General features: G+C 42.5%; 1 protein-coding gene across 6 annotated transcripts in view; it reads left to right on the top strand.

Annotated features, from left to right (window-relative positions):
* The first annotated feature begins 7934 nt into the window (after positions 1-7934).
* RHBDD1 (rhomboid domain containing 1) overlaps positions 7935-21085 on the top strand; it is a 30399-nt gene continuing 17248 nt past the window's right edge. Inside the window, exons 1-4 of one of the 6 annotated variants that reach the window (XM_083613942.1) lie at positions 7991-8098; positions 10072-10139; positions 15587-16060; positions 16672-16804. In XM_083613942.1, coding sequence (XP_083470068.1) covers positions 15628-16060; positions 16672-16804 — 566 coding nt within the window. In that variant the 5' untranslated portion in view covers positions 7991-8098; positions 10072-10139; positions 15587-15627. Of the gene's footprint in view, positions 8099-10071; positions 10140-15586; positions 16061-16671; positions 16805-21085 lie in introns of all 6 variants that reach the window. The other 5 variants (XM_083613940.1, XM_083613939.1, XR_014548082.1 and 2 more) reach the window with 5 other exon arrangements.

Here is a 21085-nt window from a genome sequence, read left to right as displayed (position 1 = left end):
GTGCGCCACACAAAATAGACTTCGTTACATCCAATTCTGGCTGTGTGCTGTATGATTCACATTGTACCATGATTTTAAGGACGTGCCATGATTCCTTTCAACTAAAATTTAGCAGACAGTACTGCTATTCATATATTTATTTCTAAAAATTGTCTGTTACGCTTATTATCATTATTTATCATAGATATAAAGCAACAACTGTGCAAAACCTCAGTTATTACCATGCCATGGTTTTAGACCAGACAGTGACTAGTGTGTTCTGCAATAAAATGCTACAGCGTAGACTGCTCCTGTTCCGGGCTTCACCCAGTTATCTTCCTTCAAGGTAGTCTCCTGTGATTTTCCATCTTTCCTCCCAGCATTCTGTGGTCATTGTACATACTCAGTCGCACTAGGCTGGTTTTTTGGGGAGGTGAGGGGGAATTTTTGCCCTGTTTTTTTACTGTTTGTTGGAGGGGAGGGCTTTTTACAAAACTTGGGTTTCCTCCAAGCATGCTGGTTTTTTCTTGTTTCTCAGTGACCCCACTTTGACTACAGTCCTATTGATACTCACCAGCTGTGTTCACTATTAGAGGAAGCAATCTACCCACCCCAGTTCTTACTTGATACCTATTTTGAACTTTTTGTTACAAGAAACTATGATAACTGTCATTAAAATAGAATTTTGCAGTTCACAGTGTTCCTTCAGCAGAGATCTATGGAGCTGCACCATAGATTTTTATAATTTTTACAATGGCAAGAAGCCCTCTGAGCTACTTACCACCACATCCCCATATAGGAGTTATCCTGGAACATACAAGAAATACATTTTACAAGCTATTCTCTGATTTTAATTGCCTTTTCTACAGAAGACCATCCTGGTATTAATACTATGGCACATCACCCAAATCTCTGAGCAGTAAGTGCAAGATTCCAGGCGCTTACCCAGAATTCAGCTTCCTTGGAATGAGGGACAGCAGAGACAGTGGCGTCTTTATGATATATGGTTTATTTATACAACATGAGCTTAGGATGAAGGGGCCCACAGCATTAACACCCCTAGAAGGTCTGGCTTCTCCCATAGCCACAAGCCTTGGACTGAAGGAGAAATCAAACATGTCTCTCCCTCACATGCGCCTGCCTGCCATCTACTTCTAGCTTCCAGCTCTCACACACTTCCATTCTGACTTTTGTCCTTCTAACCACTAGTGAGTTGAGGGGGAGGGGCATCCATTTGCCCGTCTGGCACAGAGCCACTTCCTTTGTTACCCTAATGACCCATACTTAGGGGTCATTACCAATAGCCTTGCTAGTCCAACAATTAAACCCTTGCTGGATCCAGAAATTAGAAAGGAGTCAGGCATACAGCCTACCCCACCTCCTAACTCATAACAATACAATAGAACTATACTGTATATGGTACTAAAAAAAGCTTTTTGAAATACAATATTTCTATACCAGCCAATATATCTGTGTAAGTAGCATGTGAGATATGCACAGATCTCTGCTTTCTTTAGATAGTGCAGAAAGCTAACAGAATTGGTACTAATTTTATGATAATGATCTTCTAGTACTAATTGTCTGGACAAACATTTCATCCTATTAATTTTCATGTCTCTCCTTCTTATAGTTTTTTTTTAAAAAAAAAAATGTGTCTCTTGTATGAAATCTAATTATGTGCACATCCACCAATTGATCCCTCTTCACAAAAAGAGACCCATTTCACCATTAGCCGACTTGGTCACACTCCTACCTGTTTTGCAATTCTGCGCAGCTGTATTGTTTCCCAAGCTTTCCCAATTAATCTCGCTTAAAGGTGTTACGAACCCAGCAAACATAACACTGTCTAAGACACAGCTGTGCAAAAATAAAATTTAAAAAATTGCCATGATTTAGAAAAATCCTAAGCCTACTCCAAAGTGCAATAAACAGTCCAATAATCAAGAGATGGGAGCATGAATGTACTGTGTGAGCAGCATGCGGGGCAAAGCACACTGAACAGAGTGCTAGGAACAATGCAGTAGGAAACAAAACATTAAAAACTCAAATGGAAGCCCAACAACAGGCATACAGTCTTAGGAGGAGGTTTATTGCATAGATGACCAGAGGCGCTCAGATATCCCATGGCTTCTTTGTAAAAGAGGCAAGAAAACATTGCAAAACTACCAGCCTGAATTTAGCTACATTTCCTATAAGCTACCATAGCCAAGATTTTAATTAAAAGCAGGAAAGCAAGAACAATCTCATGCCAGGTGGTCTGGCAGTAGCCCACTGGCTCTATTTTAATGGAGAAAAATGTAAAGCACAATTGTTAGGTAAACTGTATATCATACTTTCATAATAACAGAAGGGAGAAATTCAGAGAGGAGGGAGAAATACCCAACATAGAATAATATATTATAACATACGGAAAGGCAATTTACCATAGAAATGTAATACACTTTTAAAAAACCAAATACAATAAACTAGTAGAATTTGCAGTATCCAATCATGTCTTGTACAGTTGCTGATGAAAAGATTTTTGCAAATAGCAATTACAGTGCCTGGCATGAGGTCTATCACTTATATGAATATGCTATTGCTGTCTGCAATGGTTTTTTTATTATATCATATGTAGGTAGGAAGTCACAAACACAGCTGCACATGTTCAAAATTAGTAAATTTCCCTTTCCTCTGAAGACATCATTTTTCTATTTTTGCTTTTCTTGTGCTCCTGTGCCTTTTGGTACAATGACATACTGTCATGCTTCTTGTTATAATTGCAAGTATTAAGAATCCCTATTTAGATTCTAAGCACCAAAGTTGGTAGGGATCTAGTAGGTCACCTAGCAGCACAATCACATTTCCTAAATCATGGAAACCAATAGTTTAGGCCTCCTTTTAAATACATTTTAACAAAGGTGATGCTAGGTTTTTAAACCAAACTAAGGCAGAGCAGGTAAAAACTGAAGGTGATTCAACGGCCTTATCTAAAGCCCTAGCATCCTCTCCTCTCCCAGACAGGGCAGACATTAAACTGGAGAAACATTCTTCTGGGGCAAATGGGGTGGAAATGCCTGGATGAGATTAAAACCAGCTACAGAGCTGGTCTAAATCACCCATTGATTTGAGGGTGTATGTTCTTGGTCTTCCCTTGATACACCCTCTTTTGGTCCTACTGAAGTCCCCAGCCCTGCAAAAGCAGGGACCCAGCAATTGTTGGCTTGGGCACTGGAGGTTTCCACAGCATTGAGGAGGGGGAATCTGACACCGGATTTCCCTTTCCAGTTTTGCAGCTCTTCAGTGTCATAGGTAAAGGTAAAGGGACCCCTGACCATTAGGTCCAGCTGTGACCGACTCTGGGGTTGCGGCACTCATCTCGCTTTATTGGCCGAGGGAGCCGGCGTACAGCTTCCGGGTCACGTGGCCAGCATGACTAAGCCGCTTCTGGTGAACCAGAGCAGCGCACGGAAACACTGTTTACCTTCCCGCCGGAGTGGTACCTATTTATCTACTTGCATTTTGACGTGCTTTCGAACTGCTAGGTTGGCAGGAGCAGGGACCGAGCAACAGGAGCTCACCCCGTTGCGGGGATTCGAACCGCCGACCTTCTGATTGGAAAGTCCTAGGCTCTGTGGTTTAACCCACAGCGCCACCTGTGTCCCTTTCAGTGTCCTAGATCTATTCTGTGTCCCCTGGAATGCCCTCCCAGGGGCCATCGGAGTGCACACTAAAAGACTCAAATTCTCATAAGCTTTGCATATGCTAATTTATATGTGTAGGTATCAGTGCTTTTTTTCTAGAAAAATAGATGCCGGTACTCATCGTGAAGTTCTTACAGTAAGTGTCACACTTTTTAACAACAACAACAAAAGAGATGCCGGTACTGCGTACCCCTGATCCTCTTGGGGAGCACTGGTAGATATGAATTTAGTGATTTGAGCAAATTAAGGCAGTGGGTAGCTGAGGTCTCACCTGTTTGCAGCATGCCCAGCCACTCTGTAAACTAGGGATGGGGAACCTCCACCCCATGGGCCCAATGTGGCCTGTCAGATTTCCCCATTTGGCCCATGAGGCTATCTCGCCCAAAACACATCCACGTGCCCCATATCTGATGTCATACATGTTGCCAAGTTTCAGGAAGACAGATGCATACCTGGCTTGGCTGTGTGAATTCCCTCTGGGGAACTCAAGCATGAAGTCAAACCCTGCAAAAAGGTAATGATTGACAGGTAGGTGGTCTCACCCACCTGTCAAAGTTGACCTACCTTTTTTTTAAAAAAAAAGGTAAGGAAATCTGAGGTCCAGCACAAAAGACCCATCCTCTAACAATACCCTTAGTTTTTAGGAAGGAATTTTCAAAGCCTTAAACCAGTCACTCCACTGCTAAATGCCTATTGTGGTAGGAAAGTGTTGCCAGCTGGGTGGCCACTCCCAGTGCCTGGCCCTTTAACAGCAATCTGAAGCTTTTCCTGGAATGGAAATGGGTGCTTTTGCTCTTCACAGAGGTATCTGGTTAGCTACTGTTGTGAACAAGCTACATGGGCACCAAGGGCCTGATCCAGAAGGGTCCCTGTTTTTTATGTTCAGAAAAGCTTCATATGTTAAACTTCTTATCTAGCAGGCTGCTGTTAAAGACACAGGAGAAGAGCCAGTCTTAAAAACATCAGTCTTCTGGGCAATTCTAGGCATAGGGGGCAACAGAGGGCAGGCAGAAGAGACTCTCAACTCCTGCCTGACAACTAGAAGGACTGTATTTTCTTTTCCACCCAGAAATCTTAACAGGTGGGATAAATCTCACCCTTTCAGAAATGCACAGTAGTCTTTTCCTCCACCGTCCCTGATATTTTTTGGTCCCCCCCGCCCCCGGCTTGAGGTAACCGAAGCACAATAACAATCCTCTTATGTTCCTGACGCAGATTTGTCATCAGGCACCTGCCCTGACTGCTGCTCTCAAATTACACTCTATGTTTTTCCAGGGCGTGCTGCATCTTCTACAGACTATAATCATATTTGCATTAACTTGAGGTGAAACTACACGGTAAATTAAGCATACTTTTGTTTTTTTTTAAGTCCTCTAGAACGCACGCCCCTCTGAAGTCTGGGGAGTGTGAGGAGGAGTATGAGAGAGGGTACTTCTGGATAGACCTTTATTCTGGGGTAAGTGCTCCTCATGTGTGCAGGTGTTTTGTTTGTTTGTTTTGCAGCACCCATACAACATTGTTGGCATCAAGATGCCAGCTTGGATCCCTCCCAGTCATTTAATCTGGCTTTACCCTTTTCAGGGAAAAAATCTGCTGAATTGAAAACAAAAACTCTGTAGCCAATTACCCCTTGTGACGTCTGAATAACCTGTTTACAGCATTAAGCTGCTGTCCAGAAGCACCTCAAAAGAAGGTGGTGGCTGTTCCTACCTGCTCTCTCACTTCTCTCTCCTTGCTTGCCCTTCCTCTCCCTGGGAAATGCAAGAAAGGGATGGTCATAGAATATGCAGCACCTCAGTCTCTCACTCCTCTATCACTTAAACCTACTATGATTGCTACTTCCTTTGTTCTTCTGATGTTCATAATAAATAGTTGGTTGACTGATATGTTGCTCTTCTGGGTTTTTCTGGGCTGTGCAGTGGTGGGAATTCAACTCTGCCAGCACCATACTACCCAAAGAGATGGCAATGAACCTGCAGAGATGGTGCCCCTATTTTTGCTTCCTCCCTCTGGATGGCTGAAATATACTCAGAGTCGCAAAGTGATTTCATGCTCTTTATTCAGCTCATAGTGGTGAGGAGGAATGAATGAAAGTCCCCTCAAAGTATCTACTTTATATACATTATTTACACAATGGGCTGCACATGATTGGCTAATTCCGGAATTCTACTGTAAGCCAATCAGGTTGTGGATTCACTTCTATCTGGAGCATGATTGGGTGGTTCCTGCCAACCAATCATACTGCTGCATTCTGAATCCTATTGTTCTAGGACCAATCAGACTGCTGCCTTTTGGATCCTATTGTTCTAGGACCAATCAGACTGCTGCAGTTTGGATCCTATTCAACTCAGTACATAACAATGGCTCTTTTACTGGGCTTAGTTTTTCCTGCCCTACTACCCAAAGAGCATCTGACCAGGGGAAGTTAGCACAGGGAAGTTAGCACTTTTGTTCTGACAGGCTTTCCCAGCTGGATAAATGGGTCTTTCACCACAAGTTTTAGTCTTTGAAATGTATTTGTTTTTGTTTTCTTAATTATCTTTCTGTGTACATCACCTTGAGATGGTGGTTTAGAAGGTTAACAACAACAACAATAGCAGCAGCAGCAGATGTCTTGCCTAGTCCTTGCTGCCACTTCTTCCTCACCTCTTTCTGAGTGGCGTGGCAGGATTTGGTTTGCTGGGCTGAATGCCCACTGTTGTGCCGTCCAGACAGGGCTTAGATAAGCAACTCTGATTGAATGAGGTGTTTGCTCCCTCGGTCCACAATCCTCTGTCCACAGAAAGAGGGTGGAGGCGGCTGCCAGCATTCTCTGTCAAGTCATCACCATGGGCCAAAACCTTCCTTCTTGCAGTGACTAGAGAGGGCAAGCAAGAGAGAGGCCAGCAGCACTGCTCCCTTCTCTGGCTTGTATATTCTCCCCCTCCCCTACAAGTCACCACAAGGTGTGCTTCAGCAAGTTTCTTCTTCATCTGATATTAAAGGTGGGCTGTGTCATGTTCTCAGCTCCTGCTTTCAAACGTCCTATATTATTTTAAAACTAATTGGGTCATGAAGAGTCGGACACGACTAAACAACAACAACAACAACAACAATTTTATATATCGCATTTCTCCCAGTGCAGGACTCAAGGCAGCTCACAACATAAATTGAAACAGATGCAGCTAAAAGCATACAATCAATATGATTAAAACAACAATAACAAGTAACCCAATTTAAAAACACAGAACCAAAACATTGGAAGTAACACACATGTACGTACAACACTTGCCCTAATAAGACCCTGCCACAACCACCAGTTACCGGTAGTAGCCAAAGGCTTGCTGGAACAAAGAAGTCCTTGCCTGCTGGGCAAAGAAAAGCAAAGAAGTCTCCCCGGTAGGGATTTCCGCTATCTGGGAACAGCCATCAAGAAGGTCCTCTCTCCTGTCCTCACCTGGGAAGGTGGCAGGATAGGGAGAAAAGACATCCCTAGAAGGACTTAAAATTCTACCAGGCTCATACAGGTGCATCCTTCCAGAGAGGAACCTAGCTGGCCCCTGTGAGAACAGGATGGTGGACCAGGTAGGACAGCATCTCCTACAGGGCAAATAAGGGGTGATGATGCGGATGCTCCCTGGGTTGTGAATCCTAGATCTGCTCCTACCAGTGTGGAGCCCTAACTCCAGCTACAAAAGCTGAAGCTGCTGAACAGCTGTTGTTTTTCCTGCGATATATATTTTTCTGTATCTATCACAATTTACGTGGGGGATTGTTAAATTTGCTGGAGTACTTTTTGATTTGTTTATTGTTCATGACTTATGCTTGAAACGACGCAAACCTTTCCTCGTTGCAAGCCGCCTTGGGGAGGAATGGCTTTAACTAAGTAGGCATGGCCAAACTTGCCCCTCCAGATGTTTTGGGGGCTACAAGTCCCATAATCCCTAGCTAACAGGACCAGTGGTCCGGGATGATGGGAATTGTAGTCTCAAAAAACATCTGGCGGGCCAAGTTTAGCCATGCCTGAACTAAGGAGAGGCAGCAGGGCAAATAAAACGGCGGTGATTTACTGTCCGATTCACACCAGCTGATCAGAAACACTTAAAAAAAAAAAAAGATTTTCCCCTCAAAGCGCGCGTCTGGCCGCCGCTTCCGTGTTAAGGCGCGTTTCAGACGGCGCTAAGACAGCCGCCCCTCCCTTTCCGGCGTTTCCAGTTATTCCAGCCAACTGAGGGAGACGGCGGAGGGGGCGCTATGCGGCAAGTCCTGCGTGACGCTCAAGGGCGCATGCTCGTTCGCGACGCGGAAGCGCACCGGGAGCCCCGCGGAGGCGGCGGGGCAAAGTGATGAATCATCACAGTGCTTTCCCCCTGCTCTGATTGGGCCTTGGGCGAGTCACGTGGCGCGGCGGCGCGGCTGCTCTTTCACGCCTGCAGCCGCGCGCTCGCTCGCAGAACGTAAGTTTTTTGGGGGGAGGAGGGTTTGTTGCGATGGTCCCGCTCAGGAGCCTAACCTGAGCGTGTGAGGCGGTGGGGAGTCGCTTCCCTCCCTGTCCCTCCCTCTCCTGAAGGGAAAGTAGAGCCGTCGGACTGAGGAGTCGGGAGACGTCCCCCCCGCTCAGCCTTGTCCGTAATTTGGAGCTGGAGGACACGTCAGTTCTGCCCCCCTGTCCTCAACGTGTCTTAGCTGTGAGGCCGGGAGATGGTAGCGTCGGAGGAATGGCGCTTTCGTGCTTTTCTGTACACTTGGGTCCACCTGCCTTGCTTACTTCGCCCTGCTCCTTTCTCTGTCTTAAGGCAGGCAAGGCCAAACTTGGCCCTCCAGCTGTTTAGGGACTACAACTCCCACCATCCATAGCTAACAGGACCAGTGGTCAGGGATGATGGGAATTGTAGTCCCAAAACAGCTGGAGGGCCAAGTTTGGCCATGCCTGGATGGCGTCCAAAACTGAAAACACTCCACCAATCCATCAGCTCAAACACTTTTCTTCCACAAGTTTGCCCAAATAGAAAGGTCCAGTAGCCCTTCTGAAGCAGACTCAAGGTTATTCGTGAGTGGTAGTAGCCCGTCTTTGTTGGCTATATTTATTTGCTGCTTTCGGTGCCAAATGCCTCAAAGCTTAAAAAAGAAGAAGAGTGAAGGCAACCCCCCCCCATGAAGACCAGAGGTAAAAACAGCAACAAACAACCAAAAATTCTGATCCATATATTTGGAAATGATAAATCCTGCCTACCCCACTAAAGGGTGAGCACAAACAAGGCTACCAGCATAACCAAGTAGTCTCCAAATTAAGAATCAAAGGCCTGGGTAAATAAAAATGATTTTTGCTTCCAATGTAAAGGCAGAGAATGATAGTGCCAGGCTACTCTCCCAGTGGAAAACACTCCACAAGTAAGAAATTATAATAAATAAAGGTATGTGGTGAGGGCTAAGCAAACAATACTTAAGATTTAAACAACCTGCCAGAAACACTGTTGTGCTATAGAAACCTGACAGCTTTCAACAAAGAGAGCCTAATATTTGGCATTAGTTTCTTACAATGGGATGTTAAATTAGTAGCACAAACTCCCTGGCCCTTCACTCTTCCTCTACTTGCCACTACAGTACTTAAATTTGATTTCCAGTACTATTGTAGCACAAGTGCCTGGATTTGCTCTGTGTTTATGCTGTTTTGGTTATCATTGTTGCACTCAATAGCATACCGCTCTTATCACATGGGCATTTGTACATTTACCATGTTGGGTGGTGTTTCACATTGAGAAAATTTTATGGGGAAAATGAGTTAGCCAGTCTTCCAGTATCATAGCCTATCATAGGCCTTATCCACACTTAGCATTCCAGGCATAGGCCTGCACTTTAAAGCTCTGTGTCCAATGACTCTTTCCCCCCCCCCCCACCCCAGAGCTTTCCCTGTGAGAACCCACTCTATAGCTGAAGCGCAACAAACAGCAATTCAGGTTTTCCATGGATTGCCACTTGCTCTGATTCAGCGGTAAAGAATGGGTTTCATGAGGAAAGCGCTAGAGAAACAGAAAGAGCATATGGAGCTTTAAAGCAGGGACCGTGCTTGGAAAGTGCAGAGGAAAGAAAAGTGGGTAAGCCCTAATTCACACTCCTCTAAGCCCACTGACAGACTCTTCATTGTAAAAGGTGGGGGATAAGGGGATTAATATTCACATATCTCTGGTGTCACGTGTACTTTGGTCCGTACACCTCTTCATTAGCGTTGTTGTGAAGAGATCTGTCATCCATTTCTCTGCCTCCCCACAAAAAGATGAGAAGTCATTAATAACCCCAGGTGCAACATACGTAATCAAGTTTATGCTAACATTTGTAGCCAAGATAATGGTGAAGGGCTAGGTATTAATATTCTCGATATTAATGTTACTGATCTCTCCCATTCATTCATTCATTCTTTCCTCCATTCTAGGTACATGGAATTTACTGCTTCTGTCAGGTTGAGATTGCCATTATTTCTTGATCAAATTAATGTCAAAGGTATGCATTTGCATTGCTTATTGCTCTACTGCAATCCTATAGCAGGTGAAAGTTGCAAAGTGCCTTTCTGTTGCCAGTGAAGAATCTTACTCTGTTTTCAATGTGATAACCTGTATCCTGTTTATATTCTTCAAATCTGCCAGGCATTTTCAAAATATGCCAGATTTGTACCGTATTAATTTGCCTGTTTTAAGTTAGAAAAACATAAGAACCTTTTTGGATAACTTTTCAGTTACACACTGCCCACAGCTATTGTTGCAGTAGCATTTTCTGAAGTGATGTTGCAGTTGTGCTAAGTTACTAAGTTCAGGTACAGTAATTAGTTACTAGAATATATGCTGTAAGTGTGATGTAATTTGTTACAAATAAGACCTTTGACTACCTTTTACACATCATGTGTAATGCCAGTCATAAGTTCTGCTTATGTGACTTACACCCTGGTACATTACAAGTAGTGTCTAGATAAAATTATGACAGGAGTTTACCAAAACTGATATCACCAGTATATATGGTCCAATAGAAATTTGATCTTAATGGACCTAGGCACTAAGATGATTAAAGCGAGTCTCTTAATGACTGCATCCTGGTACAAGCAGATCTGTCATTTAAAAGTGAGCCCTCAAGTGCCGAGAAAATTGCAAGAACTTGCTTAAGAAAATGACCCTTGTTTTATATTTAATATTCAGTATTCAGCTGAAATGAATTTCACCCTGTGTGATTCAGCTCCTGGAAGCAAAAATATGCTTACAAATTATTTACATAATTTACCTTGGAAGATTTCTTTTGAACTACCTCATTGCTTTTCCATTGCAAGTTATGACATGCATGGTTCTGAAAAGCAAGTGAGTCTTAACAAGCTATCAAACAGCATTATTCATGAAAAGTCTAAGATAAAAGGAAATGGAGTTGGAAAAAATGTCAAGCTACTGCACAGATCCTAAATGCCTGCATAATACTTATCATTCCATAGCTCTGTGTCTTTAGGATCAGATGTTGTAGCTCTTCCAAACTACTAGTGTGGAAAGATTCTGGAATTTGACCCAACATGACATTATCCAGTTATATTGCAATTACAAGCTTGGTGAATAAAAAATGCTGTGGACATAGTGCGTCTTGATTTCAGTAAGGCTTTTGACAAAGTCCCCCATAATATACTTGTGAGCAACTGACTGTGGAAGAGACTCCCATCAAGAGGTGGTGAACTCTCCTTCCTCGGAAGTTTGGAAGCAAAGGTTGGATGGCCTTCTGTCGTGGGTACTTTAGTTGAGATTCCTGCATTGCAGGGTGTTGGACTAGTTGACCCTTAGGTTCCCCTCCAACTCTGATTCTATGCAATCTTATACCCACTAACCTGAAGATATACCTAGTTGAACTCAATGAGACTTACTTATAAGGTAAAGGTAAAGGGACCCCTGACCATTAGGTCCAGTCTTGACCGACTCTGGGGTTGCAGCGCTCATCTCGCTTTATTGGCTGAGGGAGACGGCGTACAGCTTCCGGGTCATGTGGCCAGCATGACTAAGCCGCTTCTGGTGAACCAGAGCAGTGCACGGAAACGCCGTTTACCTTCCCGCTGGAGTGGTACCTATTTATCTACTTGCACTTTGTGGTTTCGAACTGCTAGCTTGGCAGGAGCAGGGACCTCACCCCGTTGCAGGGATTCGAACCACTGACCTTCTGATCGGCAAGTCCTAGGCTCTGTGGTTTAACCCACAGCGCCACCCGCGTCCCTTTACTTACAAGTAGATATGTATATAATTGCACTGTTAGAATCATAGAATTGTAGAGTTGGAAGGAACCCCAAGGATCATCCAGTCCAACCCTTTGCAGTTCAGGAATCCTTCCCACAGCTGTTCCTGGGTAGGCTCAAACCACCAACCTTTTTGTTAACTGTCAGATGCACTGATCCATTGCACCACATGAGGGCTGAATATTAATGTATTGCCTTAAAAGCAACATCTGTGTTTGGTCGTCACAGTGAGTTTTTGATTAACCACAATTAAAGGTTGCATCTAACACTAAACTATAGTTAGTTTTAGCTATGGTTTGTTTGAAACTACAAGGAAGCTTCAAACTATGATTTATGAAGGTGTTTTCTTTCAACAACACATACTTCAGATTAATCACAGTTTGAATGTAATGCTAAACTGTGGTTAATTCAAACCAGAAACGAAAGCTTCGGAACTCCTTGCAGCCAAACCAGAGGGGAAATGGTTGAGCCTGAGGCTCAGTGTGGCATTACATCTGAACACACCCAATGAATAGATTACAAATGTAATCCCATTCTTTTCAGCTGTGGATTGTATAAGCCATGAAGCACTCTTAAATTGTTAGTATAGCTTTGATTAGTGTTGTGCTCCTGAAAACCAGTCCTAAATTCATTTAGTTCCATGTAAGTGTGTTTAGGATTGTGTTTTATGGCCTTGGTCTAGGGCAGATATAGGGTTGAATGTAGTGGAACTTCCAGGTAAACATGCAGACGATGGAGATGGAGTTGCACGTGTAATCTGGTTTCATTTTTATGTTGTGCAGATTAGTTGTTTTTCTACACTTGATTTGCTTTCTTTTATTATTATATATTATTTATTATTAAAAGGCTAAAAGCAACTTATGTTTAAAAAAACAAAAAAACACAAGCAATGCCCAACCAAAGGAAAACACAATGTGGGAAATGTAATCAACTGCATATAATTTATGGCCTGAAAGCAACAACAGTGAATACCAATTGCAACCACTGGACTCCTTTCCATTCCAGACATGGAATGCATAAGCAAGCATCAGCAATTTCCACTCCAGTTTCTGTTTTTGCCAGAATTCTCCAGCATCCCTCCATGGAGCACCTCTTTGTTAATTATTTGGTTTACATCTTTTTTTATTAATTGTTATTCCTGTTTATTGCATTTATATCCCACCTTTTTCTTCTAGGAGCTCAAGATGGTGCACCATGAAAATCTTGTTTTGCTTTCTTATATTACTTTGCTATTTTTCTTTGTGCATGATTCTTCAGTGTCCTAACACACACAAACACACAAACATTTTAACCAAAGAAAATGGGAGTACTGTTGTTCAGTTTTAAACATGCATCTTTCATTAGCTTATGCAGAACAATAAAATTCCTAGAATATGTAGTTGCAGACATTTATCTTGTGTAGGTGACAAAAATGTAGGCACGTGGCAGTTTTAAGTTAAAGACAAACATCCACTTGAAGATTATTCTGTAAGTATGTACATTTTGAAAGCTTTGGCATGTTTTGGAAATCATTGTAGGAAACAGAATAAATCCTGCATTGTCTAAAACTTCATTAGCCTTTTAATAAGCAAAGCAGAGGTTGAAAGAAGAATGTTTTAAGTAGCTGGAAATGTTATGTTGACAATACATTGCATTCCAAAAACACCAGAGAGGTGTTCCAGAATAACTGTTTTGGTTTCTAGCTTCATTTCATTACAAGGACTAATGTGTAAATGTGTGAAACCAAGCCCTGATGTGGGACTTTGTATAGAAAAGCAGTTTTGGGAGGGGAAAATTTGGGGTAGACAAGTAGCCTGGGGTAAACTTTTTCCTGCTGCTTCTGCACTCCAAATAACCTTCTCAGCTGCACTTTTTCTCCCCCTCCCCTCCCCCTCCCCACTACTTCACAATCAGAATGCATACTTACCTGTGTTTTGAACCCTGTAGGTAGGAGGATAAAGGCTGCAATCCTCGATGCCAGTGTTTGGAACAGGGAAATGTTAAGTGGGGGCAAGAACATTCATTGAGATCCAGCGCCGAGGGCCTTCAGACAGTTCCCTCATTGCAAGAAGTAAGGTTACAGGGAACCAGACAGACGGCCTTCTCGGTAGTGGCGCCCACCCTGTGGTATGCCCTCCCTTCAGATGTGAAGGAAATAAGCAGCTATCTTATCTTTAAAAGACACCTGAAGGCAGCTCTGTTTAGGGAAGTTTTTTATATTTAATGCTGTATTGTTTTTCACACTCGATTGGGAGCCGCCCAGAGTGGCTGGGGAAACTCAGCCAGATGGGTGGGGTATAAATAATAAATTATTATTATTATTATTATTGTTGTTATTATTATTATTATCATCATCATCATCATCATCATCATCATCCCACTACTTTGCATCAAATCTGCTTTTCTTTCTTTCTTTCTTTCTTTCTTTCTTTCTAGTGTATTTTGGCACCAAGACTCTTAATATGTGCTTTTGCATGCAACCTTTAGTATCATATACTGATAGTGAACTGGGATACTGAGTTATGACAGCTATTTAGCCAAAATGGGACTATTGATAAACAGGTGTCAATGATTTCAGTGGTAAAGTTAAAATCAAATCAAGTTTCTTAATTCATGCCACTCGATTCTTTGCATGTTTATTCCAAAGCATATATAACAGATTAATCCATTAAACATTACAGCTTTAGTATTTTTGTGTTTTAAATATCCTATGAGCTGACAATCTTCAGTTAAGTCATCATAACCTCTTCCTAAGACTGTTATATTAATTTATTAAAGATATGTTTATTAATTGAGGAAGTTTCTCCAGTTAGGCAGCATACTTATACACACAATCTCTTCTTTCTCTTTCTCTTTCTCTTTCTCTTTCTCTTTCTCTTTAAATGCCATCTCCAAAGAGTCCTCTTCCCCTCTCTCTCACACAGGGGGAATGCCTCTTATAAGATCCTTGCTTAAATGTGTGTGTGTTATCGGAAAGCAAAGTACTATCCTTTGTGTAGAAATAGCATTTTAGCCATATGGAAATGTAATAATTTATTGACTGAAATAACTTACAACTCTATAAAATTTATAAATATTGCAGGCAATTAAGCGGAACTGTTCATTGCTTTACTGCATTGATAGGGAACCTCAGACCTGAGGGCCAAATGTTGCCCTACAGGCGGCTCCGTCTGCCTCTTGGGTCTCTCAGCAGGCTGCACCTCCACCCCAGCCACATCCCCTCCTTCACAGCCCAATTTTGCACCCTCCTTACTATTTTTGCTTGCCTGCAATGTTTCATTGAATTCTGATAATGCTCCTTGCTTCCATGGATTGAGAATAGAGAGGGATGTGTGAACAAATGAACATTTATTGCTCTCCCAGTTTTGCTTCTGGCATGTGGCCCTTGGGCTGGAAAGGTTTTCCCACCTCTATTTTACTGGGGTAAAATACACTTTTCCTACAGAACTGCAGGTGCTCTTCTTGTGCTGCTTATTCCCCTGACTTCTCTTATATGGGCCATACTTAAGAAGCTGAACTTTTTTTTCTTAGATGACATTAGCCACTACCAATTTATTCCCTTGCCCCACAGACATTTAGTGGTTTTATAAAAACCTGTCTCCATTGCTGTGAGATGTATACAAGAAAACCAGTATGCACTTCCTGTTTAAAGTTTTGTTATTGATTATAATTATAGCAAACATCTTACTATTCTTCCATGTCTATATTTGGATTTCAGCAGTATTCAAGTGGCAGTATCTTTGATTAAAAGAAGTGATTATGCACCGAAGACAGAAAGGTTCAAATATTGGACTATTTCTGCTACTTTCTCAGATTTTCCAAGTTGGAGTTTCTAACATTCCACCTGTGACACTTGCCGCTTTGGCAGCAAACGTTTTTCTCTTTTTACAACCCATGAAACGACTGGACAAAACATGCATCAGTGTCACCGAGTGTCTTTACAGAAGAGATTGGCATCGTTTGTATCTTTCACCATTTCACCATGCGGATGATTGGCATCTATATTTTAATATGGTCTCCCTTCTTTGGAAAGGAATTAAGTTGGAGAGGAGGCTTGGAAGTTTTTGGTTTGGATATATCATTACAATATTTTCTCTGCTAATTGGAGTTGTGTACATGCTTCTGGAACTTGCTCTTGCAGAACTTCTGGATGTTCCTTCATACAAACAGAGTTGTGCTGTTGGCTTTTCAGGTAATATATCCACTGCTTTTTCACAAGATTAATATTTTTTACTGGAAATGCTAGCTTTTCTAAAGAAGGATCATACTTTGCATTTAGGAGTTGGAGTTAAAATCATGTTCTTGAAGGGCATGATGAGCACAAGGTACTTATGAACATACTTATTTTCAGTTACATAACTAGTTTTGTTAGCTTCATTCTGTTTTGTGGGCATGCTTATAATGCATTTTCCCCAATCATCCCAACAGATGCAGTTTTAGGATTGCGCCCTAAATTTAAATAATCTTGAAGGACATAACCAGATTCTTGTGTTGATATACTTCCTCGTATTTTTTTTTAAAAAATGGCAACTCAAAATGAAATCATTAAAATGCACATGCAGCTAGATTTTCATATTTATCTGTCGCTACAACCCATACCAAAATACGGGTAAATTATTTTGCAGAAAATACTGACAGAAAATTGGGGAGTTGTGTTTGTCTTTTTCATCTGTTTGAAGTGTGAACAAAGACACTTAATGGAGCATGGAAGCATTTTAAGAACAGCAAAACTTCTATGTTCTTTGTTTTTCATATTACATGAGAATTTCTCTTAATATGTTTTTCTGCTTCATTTTGATTCAGGAGTATTATTTGCTTTGAAAGTTCTTAACAACTACTATCACCCAGGTGGATCAAGCAACGTCATGGGATTTATTATATCCAATAAATATGCTTGTTGGTTGGAACTTGTAGCAATTCACTTACTGAACCCAGGGTAAGTATCCTGTGACTTATCTACAACTTGCGTTAAATAATTATATATGTATATGGATGTCATTACGAATAGAGTAAAGCCTGCATCCCTTCTGGATTGTATGTTTTTATAAGAAAACTGGGGAACATGTTCAAATGGCATATACAGAGAAGCTTTCTGGGGAGGAAAATGTATTTATTTCATTTCAAAGAAATACAGCTGTTTACAATAAAGTAAAACAGCATATTTTTATGATAAAATATGCATAGGAATCAATTTTTATTGTACCTTTGAGCTTTTAATGACATTTACAATTTGTAAGTGAGTTTTTGAGACATAGATTAGGCATAGATTAGCATAGGAACTACATTTAGCACATCACTGATAATCATGTCTCGTTTATGCCCATTGTAGTTCTGCTAGTTTGCAGTGCTTGCTTCCTGATTCAGAGCACCCTACTCTTAACATCAGTTTTAACAGTGTTTCACCCTCCTTCTTGCCACATATTCTATACTTTCTGGTTTATGTGACTTACTCCTTCCAAACATTGAAGTGTTGTTGTTTTTTTAATCCAAGCAGATTGTTTTGATTTAAGCAGGCTTTCTTTTTCATACTTCTTTTCTATCCTTTCTTACTGCTTAGAACATAGCAATTTTAAAATAATCAAAACCCAAACTGGGTTGTTGGGTCTTTTTTGGAAAAATAAGCAGCCAGGGTGCAGAAATTCATCTTAAACTTAAAAATTGAGCTGAAAAATTGAGTAGGAAAGGTTTCTATCCCTCTCCAATTCAAGGGGTGTGTTTGTTTCCTTTCCCCACAAAGGTTCTTTTTTGTCAGCTCTCCCGCCCCCAACTCATTTTTGGCCTCCTTGACTCACCCTTCTCAAATCACACCTGCTCTTCACGCAGTTTCTTTCCCAACTCCCTCTACCTTCCCACTCATTCTTCTGTCTTGCCACTATGTGTGAACTGATGCATCATACCCATCATATACAGTTCGTTTTCTGTAGTTACAAGTTCCCTTTTTTCGTCTCACAAATTCACTTACTTAAGTAAGAATTCATTTTCCTCTCCACTTTAGAAGATGGCTACCATTATTAATGTGTTGAATTGCAAGTGCACATAAACGTTTATTATCCCATTGAGGCTTGCTGTATCAACAAGTGCTCAGAATGGGATGTGCCAACTATCATCCCTATTCCAGTGTAGGCAAAATCACTGGTCAGATGTTTAATATAAGAGTGGCAATCTCTTTGTTTATAGCATTTTTTATTCTGAGAGCTGCTAAATCCAGCTCTTAGGGGCAAACGTTTTACTGGGCAAACGTTTTAACATGTTCTTTTCCTGCTTAATCTTTGTCTGCTTTTTGTTATGCCAGTATAATATACAGTAACTGGTAAGTGTGTTCATGTTGGCTGCCTCCAAATCAGAAGATTCATATCCCACTGGAAGAGTTGACTTGGCTTTTGAACCTGAGAATCTCCAAGAAGTGCTATAAGATCTTGTAGGGGTGGCTTTCATTGCCAGGATTAGGGTATTTGCTTGGATTTTAATTTTATCTGCAAGCTTTACTGATTAGAGTCACCTTAATTTGTTTGGAAATTGTTGTTACCTACCCTGTACAAAGAACAATGTCTGTCATTGTTAGGTAATAGCCTGATAGGATAAGATGCAATAATCCGTGATGGCTGATTCCATGACAACTGCTGATAACAGTCTCATGTATTCAGAATATCAAGTGGTAACAGCAGTTACCACTTGCATAAAGTAAGGAATGCAGTTGGTATCATTTTTCTATAGTGTAGCAATGCTTTTTAGCAAGAGGTGTTTTGGAAACAGTTTCTTCTGTTGTATGTTGAAGGACTAGAATGTTTTAATTAATTTTTAGAGATATACAATACTGTGCAGGAAATGGGTATTTTCTTGGTGCCACATAGGGTTCCTTCCTTCCCCTGCTTTCTGTCATGAGTGAAGAAAAGGTTCTGAATGATGCTAACTGGAGAACCACCACTTTTAGTCAAATTCGGGCTGGTAAATCCTTATTCAACACTTCAACTTAGCGTATTTTTCGCCCTATAGGACGCACTTTTTCCCCTCCAAAAATGAAGGGGAAATCTGGGTGCGTCCTATGGGGCGAATGCAGGCTTTCGCTGAAGCTTGGAGAGTGAGAGGGGTCCGTGCGCACTGACCCCTCTCGCTCTCCAGGCTTCAGGAAGATATCCGCAGCCTAGGCAGCCCTGCGGGAGGTCGGGGGACAGCAGGGAGGCGCAGCGCCGCCATCCCGCTGTTCCTCGACCTGGTTCGGTTTCCCCAACCTGCTTTTGGGGGGGAAATAAAGGAAAAAAAAATTTCCTTTATTTCCCCCCAAAAAAACTAGGTGCGTCCTATGGGACGGAGCGTCCTATGGGACGAAAAATACGGTAATTGCAAAATAACCAGAAATGGGAATGCTAGCTAACAGTAAGGAACAATAGAAGTTTTCTGTACAGAACAGCTTTAAATCAGTTGGTTTTTGTTTAATCCAGGCTCATTTGCATTCAAATGCTGTCTCAACTCTATTATCATTTACTACACAGCCTACTTTGTATAGTTTTAATTTAGCAGTAAAGAACATAAATTGTGCAGTTGGCTGTATCTACCATGGGTTTATTTCCATGATAGGGTATGCTTTCTCCCGCTCTTGCCTTGAAGTTTTGTGGATTTTCTCACTAGGAGTCAGTTCATCCATTCTTTGATCACTCTGTTTTTAAGCACACTTTATTTAATCTGGCCTCTCAGTAGAAAGGAGGTCAACTAATGATGTAGTCTCAGATATAAGTCTCCATCAAGACAAAACTCTTTGAACTTTTCCAGATCAAACTTTCACAAAACAAAAGAGATGTGACTTGAAAATATTCACACCCATCTTCTACCCCTCAACAAGCAGATAAAAGAAATGTGAAGAAGCAGAACCACATAGGTCCAAGCTGCTACAGTTTCTGCTTTCAGCCCAACAAAAGGCGACTGGAGTGTTTTGGAAGGATGCTTATGAGGCATTTTGGCCATTTGTGAATGGATGTGGAAGAGAGATATGGTTAAAATTCTAGCAAGTTCTAGTTTGGTGTATGCCTAGTACTCTAGCTACAGTTGGATACTAAAAGGGGATTTTCAAGTGACTTGGAGGCTTGTAATGATGAACTCAGTACCGTATTTTTCGTCCCATAGGAGGCTCCATCCCATAGGACGCACCTAGTTTTTTGGGGGGGAAATAAAGGAAAATTTTTTTTCCTTTATTTCCCCCCAAAAAAGCAGATCGGAGAAACCGAACCAGGTCGGGGAACAGCGGGATGGCGGCGCTGCGCCTCCCTGCTGTCCCCCGAGCTTGTGGGGCTGGCCGATGTCTGCCCAGCGCAAGGGGCGCTCTGATTCAGGGCACCCCGCCCGCCGGGCGGCAGGCTGCTATCTGCAGCGTGGGGAGCCCTGCAGGGAACTCCTGTAGGGCTCCCCACGCTGCAGATGTATGTCCGGCGCGCGGGGTGCTTTGCTTCAGGGTGCGCCGGGCGGCAGGCTGCTATCCGCAGCGTGGGGAGCCCTGCGGGGAACTCCTGCAGGGCTCCCCACGCTGCAGATGTATGTCCGGCGCGCGGGGTGCTCTGCTTCAGGGTGCGCCGGGCGGCAGGCTGCTATCCGCAGCGTGGGGAGCCCTGCGGGGAACTCCTGCAGGGCTCCCCACGCTGTGGATGTGTTCCCAAAGCGCCGGGCGCTCTGCTTTCAGGGCGCCCGACGCTCCGGGAAGCAGGCTGCTATCCGCAGCCTAGACATCCCTGCGGGAACTCCCGCAGGACTGCCTAGGCTGCGGATGTCTTCCTGAAGCCTGGAGAGTGAGAGGGGTCGGTGCGCACCGACCCCTCTCTCCAAGCTTCAGCGAAAGCCTGCATTCGCCCCATAGGACGTGCCCAGATTTCCCCTTCATTTTTGGAGGGGAAAAAGTGCGTCCTATAGGGCGAAAAATACGGTAATTCCTCTCCTCAGCTTTTTATGAGCCAAGCTTTCTCCAGTGCCACCACTCCTTGCCACTACTTCTCTCACCCCCCCCCCACCCGCAAGCTTACCTGTAGGGAGGTTTTTCTATGAGGCTACCCTTCCTTCCTCATGGCCATCTGGAATGAAAAAAGTGCCCTGGGCACTAAGGACCCTAGTATCTCTAATTTCCTAGGGAACCTGAGTAATTAGTTTGAATATTAAATGTCTTGAAAACTACATGATCCTTGCCCCTGGAATGCTATCATTTCTCTATCTAATTATCTATCATCTATCATCTATC

This window comes from Podarcis filfolensis, assembly GCF_964270895.1.
Source record: "Podarcis filfolensis genome assembly, chromosome: 5".
Lineage (NCBI taxonomy): Eukaryota > Metazoa > Chordata > Lepidosauria > Squamata > Lacertidae > Podarcis > Podarcis filfolensis.
The sequence above is the reverse complement of the archived record's forward strand: the minus strand, read 5'-3'. Positions and strand labels throughout refer to the sequence as shown.